General features: G+C 31.1%; 1 protein-coding gene across 2 annotated transcripts; it reads left to right on the forward strand.

The window, feature by feature from the left end:
• Positions 1 to 323: 323 nt before the first annotated feature.
• Positions 324 to 16,948, forward strand: LOC133206137 (uncharacterized). Of its 2 annotated transcripts, none has more exons than XM_061342068.1 (13): positions 324 to 420; positions 3,217 to 3,424; positions 8,003 to 8,058; positions 8,286 to 8,364; positions 8,557 to 8,607; positions 9,514 to 9,871; positions 11,103 to 11,151; positions 11,529 to 11,710; positions 12,209 to 12,325; positions 12,410 to 12,578; positions 13,650 to 13,803; positions 14,633 to 14,709; positions 16,354 to 16,948. In XM_061342068.1, exons 1-13 carry the CDS (start codon positions 358 to 360, stop codon positions 16,522 to 16,524), a joined length of 1,734 nt encoding a protein of 577 aa, XP_061198052.1. In that variant the 5' UTR covers positions 324 to 357; the 3' UTR covers positions 16,525 to 16,948. The 2 variants fall into 2 exon arrangements, with proteins under 2 accessions (XP_061198052.1, XP_061198053.1); XM_061342069.1 differs by lacking the exon at positions 324 to 420 and adding an exon at positions 6,377 to 6,409 and having other exon boundaries at positions 3,370 to 3,424; positions 16,354 to 16,947.
• Positions 16,949 to 17,786: the final 838 nt, after the last annotated feature.

Below are 17,786 nucleotides of genomic sequence, written 5' to 3' on the forward strand. Positions count from 1 at the left end.
TCATTAAGATTCAATCAAGTTTGAACTGTACAGATTCAAATACCAATTGTGTGATAGATGTACATTGTATTTGAATACTTGATGCAGCCACATGGTTATAGATGGAATTATCTTGAAGTAAGACAGCTAGGTAGAGTGTAAGTGGGCAGTGACAGGACATCATGATAAATAACAGAGATATCAGGAAACTATTTACTCTGGGGACACCTGTAGTATTATTGGGGACTTTCAGGACCTTTATTAAAGATGTTCTCTCATATGCTTCTCAAGTTTTAGCATTTCTAATCATGTATACATCAACATATTTTTTAACATTATGTGTATTAGAATATGAGATTCTGGATTTAAACTGGACTTATGAGGAAGGTGACCAATATGGACAAAGGTACCTCCAAAACAGAGCCATTCAGGGTCCTAAAGGTAATATATTTATTCTTAGCAATCAGATGTATGTAAAATGATTCTTGTAGTAATTAATACAGATATATAAATCAGAATAAATACAATGCCTCATATGAATAATTCACTATGTATTACAGCTGGGACAATATTCTAAAATCAATAATCCAAGTCTCATTTTTTAGGTCACCTGAGTCACTCAGATGACCTATTGTTAACTGTTTTCATCTGGTGTCGTACGTCATCATGATCCATCGTGCATTAACATTTGAACATTTTCAGTTTCTTCTCTGGAACTGCTGAACCAATTTCGAACAATTTTGGCTTAGAACATCTATGAGTGAAGGAGAACAAAAATTGTAAATTTTATGCAATCTTTAAAAAAATTCTTCTTTACTCCTGGACATCAAGCAGTTGAACTGTTACTACATGGTTGTGCATTGTGGCCTCTACCAATCTTGTGAAATCCATGGCCTCAGGGTCAGGGGTTCTGGTGTTAGGGTGGGGCTTTTAATGATCATATAGTAAAAATGCATAAATTCGTCAAAAATCTTCTCTCCTCCTGTATACTTTGTAGTTAAACTAGGTGCATGGTTATAATGAGCAAGGGTGCCTCTTCCAAAATTGTGATTTTCATGCCCCCAGGGTAAGGAGTTGTGGTGGGGTGGGACTCTAATGATTATAAAGTGGGAAATGCATAATTTTTTTGAAAAAAAACCCCCAAAGTACTAGGCTTGAGTATCGCAGGTATTGTCACGATACGATATGTATCATGATACAATGACAGGATACAACTCAGTGGCGGATTCAGGGGGGTTTGGGGGGGGGGGGTTCGGGAAAACCCCCCCGCCCGATCAAATTTTTTTTTTACAAGTGTCATTTTAACAATATATTGCATAAATGCGACTCTATCCAAGCCCATTGTTTTACACAAAGAGGTGAAATATACAGTCACCATGCGAAATCCCTTTCCGCTTGAGCGCACACAATGTACAGGTAATCAACAGTACTGTACATGCAGAGATCATGATAGTCCGTGCAGCTAGTGATGACGCAACGTCATACACTAACCAAAACTGCACATAGTTATTACGGTTTTGTTTTGGCTAAAGTAATATTGTTTCGAGAATTTTCTTCTTTCTTCGATAATTGAATGTTACTTTATTGAACTACGTGAATAAACTGTGATTATTATTTAATAGAAAAAAAATTAATTAATACATCAGGGACGTATATACTAGTTGAAATACGTTGTGACCTGTACCAAAAAGCACATTGAAAGTATTCCTTTTGTAGATGGAAGTTACAATGCAATTTTTAAAAGCAAAAGATCTGCATTTTTTTTTAATTACAGTTGAATGATGTTGAATAAAACCCAACTAACGGTTACAACTTTGTATAGAATTGTGGTAAAACTAACACGTAAAAATTAGAGGTCCTGTCAAAACAAGAATTGGCCACTTTTTTATTGATTGTTTTTCAAGACTTTTTTTCCCCCCAAACATTGGGCAGGTAAGTGGGTAAAATAAAAAATAGATCGAATTAAAGAGTGAATTTATGTTAGAAATTATAATTAACCCCCCCCCCCCCCACTTTGAATAAGCAATAATTCCAAATATTTTCAAAAATAATTTATATTTATTCTTCAATATGAAATATCATTATGTGTATATATTGCAAATTATATGAACAGTATAGTAAAGTAGTTGAAAAGAGTAATTAGGGTTTCTACACAGAATTCGAATGTTCTAAGTGTTGGAAAACTGCACATCATGCAGTTGTATTTTGGTAGACAAAGTTTCACATACGACAGTGTGTTGGACGTGCATTTTAAAATGAAAATTGGATATTATATAGCAAATGGCGATATTTCTAATTTTATCAGATTTTACATTTAATTTTTTCTTTAGAAAATTCTCATTTTTCAAGTCAACATGGAAGTTGAAAATAATCCCAAAATTTTAATTTTTTTGTTCAATTTCTTGAAAATTTGGGTAGGTTGGTCTTGAAAAACAACTAGGAAAAAAGTGGCCAAAAACTAACAAATTCAATCTAAAATGCTGGAAAATGCACCATTTGGAGCCATTTTAAAGAAAATTTCTCGGGGGAGGCCCCCCGAACCCCCACCTATGGGAGGGGGACACCCCCTCCCATACCCTCCCCCTTCGGCCCTCAAAACCCCCCCACGTGGACTTCTGGATCCGCCACTGCAACTGTGTATCACGATACAATTGAATATACAATGTAAAGCAGAAAATTGTTTCTTTTGTTCTGTATAAAGACATAATAAAGGTTTAACAGTATAACATCATGTGTATAATAGCAATTTATTGTATATTTTGGAAAAGAACACTTTGATTACTTCATCACTTACTGTAGAATTTCCACCAAGCTCGTTTCGGATGCCATTTTGTTTTGATTTGTTAAAATTTAATTGTAAAGTAAAAAACCACTTCCGGTATCAGGATTCTGGAATGTTTCAAAAAAAATAACTCACAAGGGAACAATCAGAAAAAAAAGAATGTTCAAATCAAAGTAGTTTTTGATATTTCTTTTTTTAACAATACTTGACATATTCCAAAATCTAAGAATCCAAATCTATTCCTCTAAACATGCAAACAAAATGTAGACAAAATAAAGTATCTTTGCCAATAATATAAGTCTGAAAACTGACTGTTGTCTTGCTCAAATTATGATTGAATGCCCATTCATTACTTTGGAAATAAATTCATGCAAATGTTGGGAAAATCTGAAAATTGATAAAATTAAAGATCATTTGTTTAATTAAACAACCGAAAAATTTCTAAAATTTTGCAGCAAATGTCCATTAGAAGACACAAGCTTGAGAAATCATCCGACAGACTGAGGTCAGAGTTGGAGCACCTGCAGCAGATCAATGATCAACAAGGGGAGAGGATCTCTAGTTCTCTCCAAGCACTGAAGCAAGAGCAAGAAATGACAGATAAACTGCTGAAATCAGATGAGAGATCAGTGGCAGATCATGGAATTTATGCTCCAGGGAGAGGTAAGAGGAGTTTAGGTTATAATATTATAAGGTGGGGGCTGTGTACTTGTATGACATTGTGGGTAATAGATACATGTGTTAATAGGCAATTTGTATTTGTCTTCATGTAATATTTTTTAGAACATTAAATGCAAATAGACCTGTGTTTTAAATATCATTTTATTTTAATTTAATGTCTTTTTTAATTAGGAAATAAGCAGGTAGCACTGATATATGCTTAGAAGAAGTTTATTCATTGTGGTATGGCTTTAGTTTATGAAGTAAAGGAAACCAAGGACATAAAATTAAAAAGGGGTTAAAACAGCCTTAAACATCAAACTGAATTTGACTTAACAGTCTGTGAGAAAAAGTTTCTGGTTATATATATATTAGGGATGTCAATTTTGTCAATAATTCATATTCGAATATTCAATGAAAGTATTCGAATATGTTCGAATATTAGATAAAATAAATAAAATCTGGTTTATTTTAAATATGCGTGATCCTACTCTCATGAAAGGTTTAGCGTAGGCATTCTAATATTGGAGTAAAATTGTGTGAAGGCTTTTGCAGATGTACAATAAGAAATTCCATTTGATATTTGTCAATGTTTGAAATAAATAATTGATTTAAATGTAGAAAAATATGATTTTAACAAATTTAATAATTTAATAAATTTATAGTAGCTCAAAGTGAGGAACTAATCGTCTTACCAAAGGCAGGATAGTCGTACATACTGTTTAGATTTCAATACGTGTAATTAATTACAATTATCAGTCTAATAAGAGATATGATTAAAATCTTTGATAAAATATTTTTAAAATATAAACGAATATTTTTTTTATAGACAGTTTTCCTAGGTAATTAATTAATTTACTGATAATGAATATAAAATTCAGGATTATGTACAACCCAAGAAAATCAAGTAATTTACACATTTGTTCTGAAATTGAGCCCTTTACAATATTAGTTACAGACTAATTCTATCAGACACTCATTCAAGGATCAATTAAATTTATTTTGATAAGTATACTCTTCACGTCTTTTAGACATTCTAAGAAGGTTTTCATTTAATCAAAATTTATTAATCACTATTTCTTTTTACGACATCTGTAAAACACCGAATATTCGAATCTTGAATTTATATTCGAATATCAACTTATAGAATGAATATTCGAATGTTCGAATATTCGTTGACATTCCTAATATATATATATAACAAATTTTATCTTTTTGAGAGGGAAAACCTTGTAAATTATTGACTTTTTTCTGATTTAAATGTTGGAGCACAGGCAAGATTAATTATCCCCCCCTTTTTAGCTCACCTGGTTTTTAGCTTCCAAGGGGAGATAATAAAGAAAAGACAAAAATAGGGTTGGGTCATTAAAAAAATCTTCTTCTCAAGAACCACTGGGCCAGAAAAGTTTAAATTTAAGTGGAAGCATGCTAGGGTAGTGTAAACTCTAAATTGTTCAAATCATGACCCCCAGGATTAAGGTGGGTCCACAATAGGGAATCCAAGTTTTACATTGAGATATGTAGTAAAAAATCTTTAAAATCTTCTTTTCAAGAACCACTGGGCCAGAAAAGCTGAAACTTATGTGGAAGCATCTTGGGGTAGTGTAGATTCTAAATTGTTCAAATCATGACCCCCGGGGGTAGGGCTGGGCCACAATAAGTACTACAAGATGGGAAATCAGGTGAAAAAACAACAAGGCCAAAGTTACTCAGGTGAGTGTAGTGGCCCATGGGCCTCTTGTTTTAAAAAGGGGGGGGGGGTTAAATTATATGGTAAAAGTAAAAAAAAAAAAATTCAGTTTTGAGAAAGTTTAGGTTAGAAAAGTTTGTTAGTGGGATACATACACACTGAAAATCTTCTGTTTATTTTCTTAAATCTTGAGGTTCATTGATACTCTGATAAGAGAGATAACTCTTACAGAATTGAATGTCTATTATTCCTTTATAAATTTGTCAAGTTGAAATGCCTCTTTTGACCTTTTTTTGCCCTGCAAGCTATGCCATATTTATTTGTATTTTACTTATAAAATACATTTCTTTTGGAAAATAAGAAGAGTTTAAGCAAAATTTTATATGAGAGAGCAGAGGATTTATGAACCCTAGTGTTTATTTTGGTGATGGCTTACATATTGTATCTTAAGTTTCTGACTTTTGGTCATCCATCTTGTATATTAGTATTTTTTGTACCTGTAATTTGTAACTGAGAAATATACAGCAAAATATAGAATGAATCCATGAATTTAAAAATAAGATGTGACCATCATTGGGGTGTGGTAATTTGTAAACCATTATATTTTAGTACGTGTACTTATTTTTCGAGTGTCTAATATTTGTAAAGTGAAATGTACATGTACATGTTAGTGATATAATCAGTCATCATCACAAACCAAGGTTATTCAGTTTGTGAAACATGGTGGACTGTCATTAGATGGTTTGTAAAATTAATGAAATATAGTCAAGATACTAGTGGTTCATACATGTATTTTTTGATGCATTAATAAAATTTTATTATGTCTAGAATTGTAATACATTTGTATTAATAACACTTACTGAAAAATATGCAACAACATGCACACAAAAAAAAAAAAAAAAAAAAATTAATTTTGCCTTTCAAAGATTTCTAGTTTTAATTTTGATGTTCAACAGATTAAGAAATTACCTACCAGTTTATAAGTTTTCTACAAAGTAAGAATTCATATAAATGAGTATATTTCTTAGCCTAATTTATCTCATATTTGATCCTCTTGACTTTAAGGTAATGACAAAGATAGGAAATGTTTAGATGCAATGGCAATGGTGTTTACATGTTACAGCGATCAGTGTTTTACTGTGTGACAGAGAGCAAGAGCTGTAATCTTGACCCTCAGGCATAACATTAAATTAGACAGGCCGTGTTGTGATTCCCCAGTCTTGATAACAGATGTGTCCTTTTACAAATATTTTTTTTTGTTCTAGGTGGATTTTAATTAAGATAATTGTTTATTCAGGGTAAGATTTTAACACTTGTGTGTTTTATCTGTTTATTTCACTCATCTGTTTTCACTTGAATGTCCAATTCATTTGTACCTTTGTTTGTTTTTTTCATTCCATTATTTTTCTTTTAAAACTAACATTGCCATGAATATTGTTGCCTTACATCTTTCTTGACTCCTTTCATTTCCATATTTCCTTAAGCACTGTGATGTGTCATGATTCAGATGTATATATAGGTAGTTAGCAAGATACCATTATCATTCAGAATATGTGTCAAACTAGTCTGTGGTATTAGAGAACAGACTCATTCAAAGGGCACCTGTCATGTATAGCTTTAATTACACCAACAATTTTCAACATATATTTAGCATAAGTTATCCTGCTTTATTTAGTAAACTGTTTTTGCTTGCATTTGAAAACAATTTCATTATGCATTGATGAAGCATTTAACAATATATTCTTTGATCCCATTTGTAGGTTCTCATATAAGCAAAATTTGCAAGGACAAATAAAGTATTATTAATAGGCATTGTAGATGAGTTGTTTATTTCATAGCTGTCATAGTGCAACATATACACTATATAATATTCAATCCTGGTCAATTAGTAAATAAAACTTCTATGGTATTGTTATGAATTTCTTGAAATTATTCATGAACAAAATACTTTTCAAGATGATGAACTTTGGTCATCTTGACAACTTTAAGGTCTTAGGAAACCCAAAATCCTGGGAAGTTGGGATTTCACCCAACCCTTTTGTTACATGGTAAAGTTTGAGTAAATTTATATCGGGGTTTTGTTTTTGTTTTTTTTTTTTTCATGTTTTTGCATTGAATTTCAATAAAGATATTAACTTATAGATTTGGAGAGAATGAATAAATAAGTCTGTTTTGATAGGGAAATATAATTAATTTGTGTTAAATATTCGCTCTAGCAAAGGAAATTTTTAGTTAAATACACATGTATGTGTTTAAGCAATAATAAAGCTTTTACAAACTGTTTTATAGATTTTGAACATAATATTTTGAGTACCCCATACACTTAAGATATTAAATTTAAAATGCAAATATATACTAGTAATTAAATTTATATCTTGTTTTATGAAGTAATATATACTTTAGGCTTATGAATTTAAAAGTGAAATAATAATGGGTACATTGTATTAAATTAGAGTTGCTCCCTTGGCAAGGGACAAGTTTTTTGTGTTAGGGATAATTTTATGCAGATATGCATAATGTTGAATGAATGTGAAGTAAAAGGCGTTGCTATAAAATCATTGGCTTTTATTAGTTCCTTCTGTTCAAGAAAATGTAGTGAATTCAAATTTCTCACTACATAAAATTTCTGCAGATCATATAAATTATGTTTTGAACTGTTTTGTACGCTTATTTCCACAAAAAAAGTACTAACATCCTTTTCTTTCTTAAATGTCCAGTCTTTTAAATTAATGGAATGTCTGATGTAACAATATCCTCTCCTTTTCTTAAACATTAATATTTCAGATTTAATTTTTTGATGTTTGTATTTTTCATCTCTGAAATAAATGGTATATGATATACCAGTCGTTTTCTTGAATTTCATTTAAACATTGCACATTCTTTGTTTGAAGGCAGAGGTAACATGTCGTCCCGGCCACTTCAGAGAGAACCCTCCATTCTGAGGCAGGTGAGAACACTGTTACAAGTTACTTTTACTGTTTATGCAAAATGTTGTACAAAATCAAGTGTTCATTGTTGTTTATATCTGAGTTACCTTACTTTTGTTTTAATGATGATTGGCCATTATATTTTTATATTTTTTTTTATCAGCAATACTCCAGTACTTAGTCCTATATTTTTACTCAGGTTTTGGAATTGGTAACACATGTAATTAATTAATTTCTAATATAATAGCTGAAGACCTGGAGTACCTCAGATGTCATCCAATGGTTAGAACAGAAACATTTAAACAAGTTCATCTTCCTCTTTCAAAGTAAGAATCAGTTTTAAACTTAAGAACAGTGTACATTATGCAGTGGATCAATTACAAAGATATATTTCTTGATTTAAAAAAAACAAAAGCAAAGTATTAGATGCATTACACAGTAGATCTGGCAAGCAGCAGCTTTTTTATGTACAAGTGGAAATTTTTTTAAGAACTGTGGTTATTATTTTTGATTTCCAGGGCATCATGTAACTGGAGCAGACTTGGCTGACCTTGAGCTTGCTTTTCTAGGTATTTAAACAGGCTGTCATGTTATAGTCAAATACTGAAATCTTACAAGGGCACTATAAATATTCTGAATTTTTTGTAAAAAGTAAATATTTTACAGCTGAAATTAGGTAGTTTATTTAATAATCATACCGTGTTCATCAGTGTTCATCATATGAATTTTTAACATTTAGTCAACAGACAAAATATAAATTATGTCGTAATGAATATTATCACGTTTACTCCTTTAAAGCAATATGAGCTGTGATTTTGATGTCGAAAATTTTTTGTTGCAATATTGTACTTAACTATTTCAATGTCAGACAGAAAAAAGAACATTTATAAACTTCTTATGTTCATTTTTGCGATGGAAGAACTATTTAAAAGCTTTGATTGAAGCAAAATTACATTATTGTTGTCCTGTACAATATTAGTTTTTTGATTTATTGATTTTTTATATACTACTATATATTCCATAGTATAGAAATCTTTTTTCTGATATCCTCGGATATCTCAAAGTATTTCCCTGGTTCCATCAAGTTTGAGAAAGCAAGGTTTGACTGTATTATATAAAACAGTGTAAAGCATGAAATAGCTATGTGTTTAATATGTAATAAAAAGAATCTCCCATGGTTTGTGGTAATTAAGATATTTCTTTATCAAAGTTGTGTGTTTTAATCCTTTTGCCAAGCCTCGGGATAAAAAACACAACTCATTGGATAACCACAAACCATGGGAGATACTATATATAGATCACCTTTTGTTTGCATATTTCAATAAAGCAGAATATGACTGTAATGTACCCCATATTTATACCATAACATTATTTATGTAACAATTTAAAAAAAAACACGTTTGCAGTTGAATGATATATTTACATCAAAGCTGATCTGAAAGAAGACATTTTACTGTGTTATTTTTCTGTTACAGAGAAGTATGAGCATATCAGTGTATCAGACAGGGAAGAACTCCTGTCCCATGTGTATGAACTGTTACGCTTGGAGCAGTTGGATGAGGATGACCCTGCCCGAATCTCCACACCTACTGAAAAAGAGAAGTACCGACTGGCCAAACAGATAGCTAATGATCACACATTTCACAGGTCACAGAGTGCACCGGTCACCTTCCTCCCCTCCCAGAGCTCCTCATCCTCCTCCTCCTCAGTGTCGTCAACCGCCTCCTCACCCACACCCAAACAGAGGAAGAAGTCAGCCTCATCAGACACTCCAAGTGTCCTCAGTCACATAAAAACTAAAATATCAACCTCAACTAAAGGCACAGATGTCAGGTATTTTTGATAAGTTTAACATAAATTATCACAAAAAAAAACACCTTAAATTAATGGTGAACTATAAAGTTAAGTTTTGGTATCCTGAACATCAATGTCTAGAATGTTATCAAAGTTGTGGGAAGTCCCAAACCCCTTTTCTTTGCATATTTTAACCTTGATATCTTGAATCCTCTGATATCTTGAAGTATTTCCTTGCTCCTATTGAGTTAGAAATAATGAGGTATGATGGTAGGCATAATGTATTTTCTATTTTGTGGATTCCTGTTTTAAAATGAGAAATTAATTTTTTTATAAATAATAATTTTCAATCAAATTTCAAGTATAATAAAGTAGATTACTAAAAAAATATATAAAAACAACAACAACAGCAAAAGATTGGTGTGCATAGGTGGGATGATACAGTGACCTTACAATATGACCTTGATGTGCTTTTAAGTGATTTTACTCCAGAATAATTATGCATCTCAAATATAAGTTACATGAACATCATGCTAAAAATAGCCATCACTCGGGACAGTCCTATTGAATCCTTAATTTTACTATTGATTATTGTGGTCATAAGTATACTAATTGGAGAATAATTCCAATTCTTGTAGGGCATATCCATGTAATTTGGATTATTTCCAGACAGAATTTTTCATTCATCCTTTAATTTCAAACTTTCACTTTTTTTTTCTATCTTGAAATTCTTAATTTAAATTATTTTTCTATGATTGTTTAATCTTTTATTAAATCAAAACTAGGAAAGACTTTATATGTGCATGTAAGATTGATTTTAATGTTTTGTCTTAGGTCTGCAGACATGATTTTTTAGGCAGAAAAAAGTAAAATTCATGTAAGGTCCATAATTTGGAAAAAACATGGAATGTCTATATTTGACCCAAAAATTACTTATGACCAAGGTCATTTTGGCAAGTTTAAGGTCACATTTATATAATGATGATGTGCATGTGTGAGGTCAGAAAAATCCTGCACATGTAATTGATATATATTGCTTAAGTGACTTATAGGTCCAATGGGCCAGGTGTTGTAAATATATGCTTAATTGTCTAATGAATGTAAAGTTATTGTATACACAAGTCACTATGATAAAATATTTACTTATAAAATTGCAAATGGGCACTTCAAGAAAATTGCAAGGGGGGATTTTTAACAAGCTTGCTCACAATACCTCTAGTTTGCTCGAAAGTATACATGTAGCAATGTGTGAAATATACTTTCATTTCAGACAACAAAGAGAAGTACAAAAAGGATTTTTTGAGAAGAAAAAACTCAAGGTTTGAATTTTTGAAACCACTTAACCCTGTCCATCTATTTTGAGAGGATTTGAACCTATATTGCATTTTGCTTAAAAATTCATAAACATTGCACATTTGCTGAATTCTGTTGAAAAGAAGTTTACTAGTACCTTTGTAAGATAGGTCCAGATCTAACTTTACTCTTGTAAAAAAGGTGAACATACAGGTAACATGCAGTGATCAATCTAAAAAGTCTTCTTTTAATTAGAATACAAAAAGTGAATAAACATGGACCCCTGAATACACCAGAGGAGGGGTTCTGTGCCTAGTGTTAGAGTTATAAATAAAGTAAAGTCCAAGGTTTTTTTAATGGTAAAATAATATTCTTTTTGTTTAATGTTCATTTTATTTTGAAGAAATCGACGTTAAGTTCCTGGTATGAAGCTTTAGAAGGAAGTGAGAATGTGTGTGTGTCATGCTACACATTACAGAAGAAGGGAGGTACTTTTGGTATTACCCTGGAGCCTAGTCCAGATGGTTGGTGGGTTATCAGCAATGTCAGTTCCAATCTATTGACAGATATCAGCTCTGGGGACAGGTATAAACAACTCTAGGGGCAAAAGTTTTACTGGAATACCATTGATGAAAAATGAGATACTGTGAAATCACTTATTTTCATGGGAGGTTATTTTTTTTCATGGTATGAAGAAACCCAAGGATTCATATCCCCCACAAAATGTTAAAATCCTATATATAGTATGATGTTTCTTCTTTAGCTAGGAAATCAAAACCCCTCAAACCAAGAAAATTTGACCCCACGAAAAATGGGTGATTTTGCAGTAGATTTCACTAAAATCTAAATAAATTTATTTAAATTCATTTCTTGGTATCCGTGAAAATCCAATGTGCAGTAAATTCATGGAAAATGAAAGTAGAATGCTTAATTGAAAAAAAAATCATTTATGTCTACTCTTTTTACATATATTTTTATTGTTTTTGCATCACATGTAATATAAAAATGATGATTTCTTTAAGCAATAAATACTGATGTAACTATTGTTTTACTGTAATTGAAAGCGAGATGATTTTTTCCCAGAATATTGGAGATAAATGGATGTAGTTGCTTTTCCCTCAAATCATCAACTGTAGCTGATATACTGAAAACTAACAATGTTATACAGATAGTCACATGTAAACCAACAGAACCCAGAAGGTGAGAGGATTCTTTCTATGTGTTTGTGTAACCCTTACATTATAATCATGTCAACCACTTCACAGTTAGGCTTTCTCATTATAGGAACAGCATGCATGATGGCCCTTCATTGGGGAATTCCTCAGATATCAAATGGCAGAAATTCCGTACTTTTTTGACAGATTTTAGAGACCAGGATGTTGATATCGATCAAATGTTAAAAGACATTCCTAAAGTTGAACTCCAAAAATTTAAAGAACGGGAAACATTAAAGGTAAGACTGTGATTTTATAATAAAATTTAAATCAAGAAAGGAGTGTGAATGACAGAAAATTGTTCTGCATTTCTGTATTCCATAACATGCATGGCATCCACTTTTTGGCAGCCATATACATGTGTATGGTACTGAATTACTGAATTAAGGGTGATACATAGTGAACTGGCAAGTAGGACAAAAATTAATGTAATTTTTTTCTTATGCACTGAACTTGCTAATTCATCTCATTTCCTTCATGCAATTAGATTGAAAAATTACAGTACAAAAACACTTCATAACTCAACATGGAGGATGGGAAATCTTCAATATTAGTTTTACATAAGGCATTAGTCTGTTTAGTTATTGTGGACAATGCCTAAAGTATCAAATTGACTTTTTTGAGTACATCCACTGAATCTACACATGCAAAGATTACAGCTCTTCAGAATTTTTTCACTTATCAAAATTTTCTTGAACAATGTATAAATGTGGACTCAATTTCCTTTGTTCATCAGTGACCTCACTGCTATCATTGCTATCCAAAATATTCTACTATTCTTGCAAAAATGCTTGATGATAACGTAATGTAATGATTGTCACTACTCTCACTGAAAGTCTTTCAGTTAGCATTCAAAATAAATGAAACAATTGTTTTTTTTTTCATTATGAAAAATTGTTAAGGGGGATAATTTATCATCGTACGAACTAACTTTCCCTTTTTTACTACAACCTAACAAAAATGAAACAAAAATGGCTGTTGAAGATTAGTGCGAGACAGAGAAAACAATAATAGGTAGATAAAACCATAGGTTTCATGGAATACACAACACATTTTTTGAAATTTTTCATTTTTGATTTAGGGTAAAATCATAGTACATACAAATTTATTTTCTCAATAAATAAATTTTGATTATTTTTTTTAATCAATTCAAATGTATCTACAATTAATCTGATTATCAAATAATATTTTTGTCCGATTGCCTTTCACTAACTTCATAGCCTGTCTATTCATTCAATTATACAGTATGTTTTGCTTTCTGGTGCTTGGTTCTGTTACTGATCATTATCTGTTCTTGCTGTTTTGTATAGATGGAACTGGAAGAAGCCAAAAACAAATTTAAGGAACAACAGATTGTGATAGACAGATTGACGGAGGAGGTGGAAGACCAGAAGGCTCTGATTGAAGATCTGTCTAAGGAGAGGGATAATGCAGTGAGGTCAAGGTCAAGAGGTCAAGGCAGTGGTAGGTACAAGGTGTCTGTTACATCATGAAAAAAAGATGTCAACAGAAGATGAATAAATTAGGTTGTTAAATATGAATTTAAAAAAAAAGAAGATTTTTGTGGATGGGATCATCATTTTAACCATATTTACATGTACAGGTAAACTCCGGTATCTCAACATCAGCGGAACTCCCGGAAAATGTTGAGATATTCAGGGTGCTGAGATATCAAATGAGTTTGTTACATAGTACAAGGATATGGATTCAATATTTTCAGCAATTCTCCACTTTGTTAACTATGTTTAAGAGGTAATTAAAAAAATTCTGAATGATAAAATGTGTTTTTTCCATGTGAATTTTTTTCTAAATTTACTGAATGTTTGATGTTCTGCATAATGTATTGTAATGTTTGCTTTATGTCAGAACATGATATGAAATGTGCTGTCAAAACATCAAACCCAAACAAAGCTGGCACAGAAGAGAAGAAAAAAATCAAACAAATACATTTTTTTATTTCATTTCTGAAAGAAAACTCATGAAAACAAATTTAAAATTTTTTTTTTACTTGAACTTTTCTTGCGAATCATTTACTGGTACATGTATATAGGAACTATCACGGGGACCATGGACAAATGTTAACAGATCCCAGGTTGTTGACATATTCGATGTTGAGATACCAAAGTTTACATGTACCTGTATTTAGAAAATTATAATGAAGAAAAATTGCAAAGCATATATAATAAATATATTATCTTTCATTTATATTGAGAACATCAAGTCCACTGGTTTTATGAATTCATGCTTCTAAGTTTTTGAGATTTTGTTTTTGTTCTCTCTATTCCATTTACAGAGAAAAGTATTAAACAAGGAGAGACAGAATATTATAGAATTACCATGAAAAGTTTGAATATGGAAGAAGCCAGTAAGGTATGTTAGAGCAGGTAGATGAAGTCAGGAACTACTTACATGTATACCTGTATATTGTGCTATTGGTTTTTGTCATGAAGGGATCTTTGTGATAGCCAACAGTTGTAATATATTTGACAAGAAAAAGTTTAATCCCTTTGTTGGTCTCCTTTTGTTCAGCCATCAGAAGAGAATTACTGGTGTGTGTGTATACCCAGTGTTAGAGTAAGATTTTAAATCTTTGAAGTGCAGCTACTTAAGGAAACCTTGGTTTTTTTTTTCTAGCACGTCTTAGCATTTAGAACACTTTTTTAATTTTTGTGCATTATCTCTGCTAGCCAATTGTTTCTGATCCCCTTCACTTTGCATAAACCCTTGGTCTATCATACAATCAAAATTCATTTTTTAAAAGATATGATTAAACTCAACTGATAGCATTTGACCAATCAGAGAGTTTGTTGCAAGACAGCATGGCAACACAGTAAGTGACAATATTTCATCTAGAATGTGTTTCAGAGAATGAAAAGCTCATAAAAAATGATAGGTAATTGAGATAACAGTGTGACCATTCTATTAGCAGTGATGTATAAAGTGCCAAATTAACATAAAATCAGATACATGTACTGGAAGATATCTTTGATTAATTGAAGATTTCAGTTTGTTTGATGTGCTCAACAATTCAAAGATCTTTAGAGAGAGGAAGTATTCAGTTAATGAGTTTAGTTGAACATATTCATCAATCCAATAGATGTGCACATGAATTCAAGTGATGAGAGCAATTTTAGATTGAAGTGATGCATGCATGCATCAATTCAATTATTATGTGCATTAATTGATTTTATGACAGCCTCAAATAATTAAAGATATCTCTGATTCTTTGAGTTTATGTTAATATTGTGCTCCAAAGTGATGATGTCATTTAATTTTTTTAAGTTGATATGGGTAAAATGTGACCTGGTATATAGACACAGGCACTTGACTAACATATATTTCTTATTAAATAAAAATAATCCCTAATACCAAATAATTATTAGGTATGGGGTTATAATATACATGTATATATTTTTTTGATAAGAAAAATATGTAACATCATTCCAGATATGTTGTCATTTTCTGCACGATCCGTGCTTGGTGAATATCCTTTAAAAATTCTCTTCTAGTTTGTCCAAGAAGTAATATATATATGCTATTTCTTTCTTTTCAGCAGCATGATATAATCTATAGTAACATGACTAACACCAAGATCATGATTAGTCCTGACTTTTAAATGACATGATTGGCAGTGGGTTTGTGACAGAAACATTTGGCTAGATACATGTAGTTTACTAGTCAAAAATCAAAATGATTATGTGATGGTTTTAAATGTGCAAAAAGAATTTTATGGGAAGTGTAGTTTGAGTAGTGATGCTTTGTAGAAACATATCTTCCATGTTTATGGCTAGTTTATATTATAAATGGGAGATCACATCTACGTATGTTTTCTTAAATCTTTTAAATTACATGTGCAAAATGTGTTTGGAAAACTTGAATGAGATGGGTGATCAGATATGTAAAATATCATAGACTGACATCTAATAGATGAACAGAAGCTGAATCTACAGCAGTGGTTTATTCTATATTGTATTTTAGGAACAGATGATAATGACTCTTTTGTTCTATTTATAGGAGCAGATTATGATGACTCTGAAGGACATAGTGATGGAAGCCAGCAGACAGAAGTTCTATCTGGACAGACTCATCTCCTTGGTGATAGAAGAGTCGCCATGGTTACTTGACCAGGTTGATGCCAACTTTGATGAAATTTCTATGGACAATAAAGTGGAGGAGTTCTGTTAATTTTTCAAACAATAATTGTCAGCCATTCCATATTTATTTATTGATCCATTTGTCAACAAATCAATTAAAGAATTTATTCCAGATTCTTTTGAAACTTGATATAAATTGTTAGTTTTGTATTCATTATGGTGATTCACAGTAGAGATAGAAGCTTATGAAATAAAACACACTTTGCTGAAATATATTTATTTGTAGACACAATAACTGAAATTAAACCTAAGTACCCTAGAGTTTATTCATCTGTTTTAAGAAAAAAATATGAGGATTCTTCTTTGTAAAGTATATTTTTGTTTTCTTAGATGCTTATGTAGGAATATAATGATTTTGTTAAAGAAATTTTGTGTACTGTACAACTGTTACAATTTGTTAAAATATTATAGCATTTATTTGTTTATGTCCTGTTATTGAAGATTATTATGTTGTATTTTTAAAAGCATTTAAGTCCTACTGCCTTGAGGTATTATTAATGTATTTTGTTCCAAATTAAGAGCTTTAAACTATTGTTTTTAATTAAATTGTTTAAGTATGAAAAGTATTGATGTACATTTTTTTTACATGCACTGTTTGCACTATTAATAGATACAGTATATAAATTTTATTCACAGGAATGTTCTAGTCAGTGTATAATAGACTTTTTTTTTAAATTTACCTGTGCATGCCTCCTCCTGCATCTTATTTATCATGAGATTTATAATTTAAAAATGAAATTATATACAAACAAAACTATCCCTTACAAAAATTCAGTTGTAGAAGAGTTTTGTGGCCTTTGTCTTTAAATAGATTCTATTCCCGTCTGATAGACTAGACAGTAATCTGTAGATGTTTGTGCATGTCTTATATAAAACTACACAACATTGGTCAAAAATAAAGTCTATTAAGTTGTACAATTTCATTTTAATCTGATGCCTTGGGGTTTTAAGATGAATGAATGAATAAAATATTAGGACATAATATTTTTTGTTAAAATTATTGCTTTACAAAAAGAAAAGCTTTTGAATTTTTAACAATTGATTTGCAAAGTCGTCAATATGTCATGGATGTGCGAGGAATATCCAATAAGAATAGATTTTAAAGAAGTAAGATTTTACATGTATATGACCAGTCACAAGATATGAAAAGAGGTACAGCATGCTTTCCCAGTGCGAAGTATTTCGCTTACTTCCATGTATAAATGGAAAGTCACTTTTCCTCTAAATGGATGTACTTTATACATAGGATTGTGTACAGGATTAGGATATATTTGTTTACAACATTTCTATAAC

The sequence above is a fragment of the Saccostrea echinata genome, unplaced genomic scaffold (genome assembly GCF_033153115.1).
Source record: "Saccostrea echinata isolate AGI-Se365-2 ecotype Australia unplaced genomic scaffold, CSIRO_AGI_Sech_v1 ptg000054l, whole genome shotgun sequence".
In the NCBI taxonomy this organism is placed as follows: Eukaryota; Metazoa; Mollusca; class Bivalvia; order Ostreida; family Ostreidae; genus Saccostrea; species Saccostrea echinata.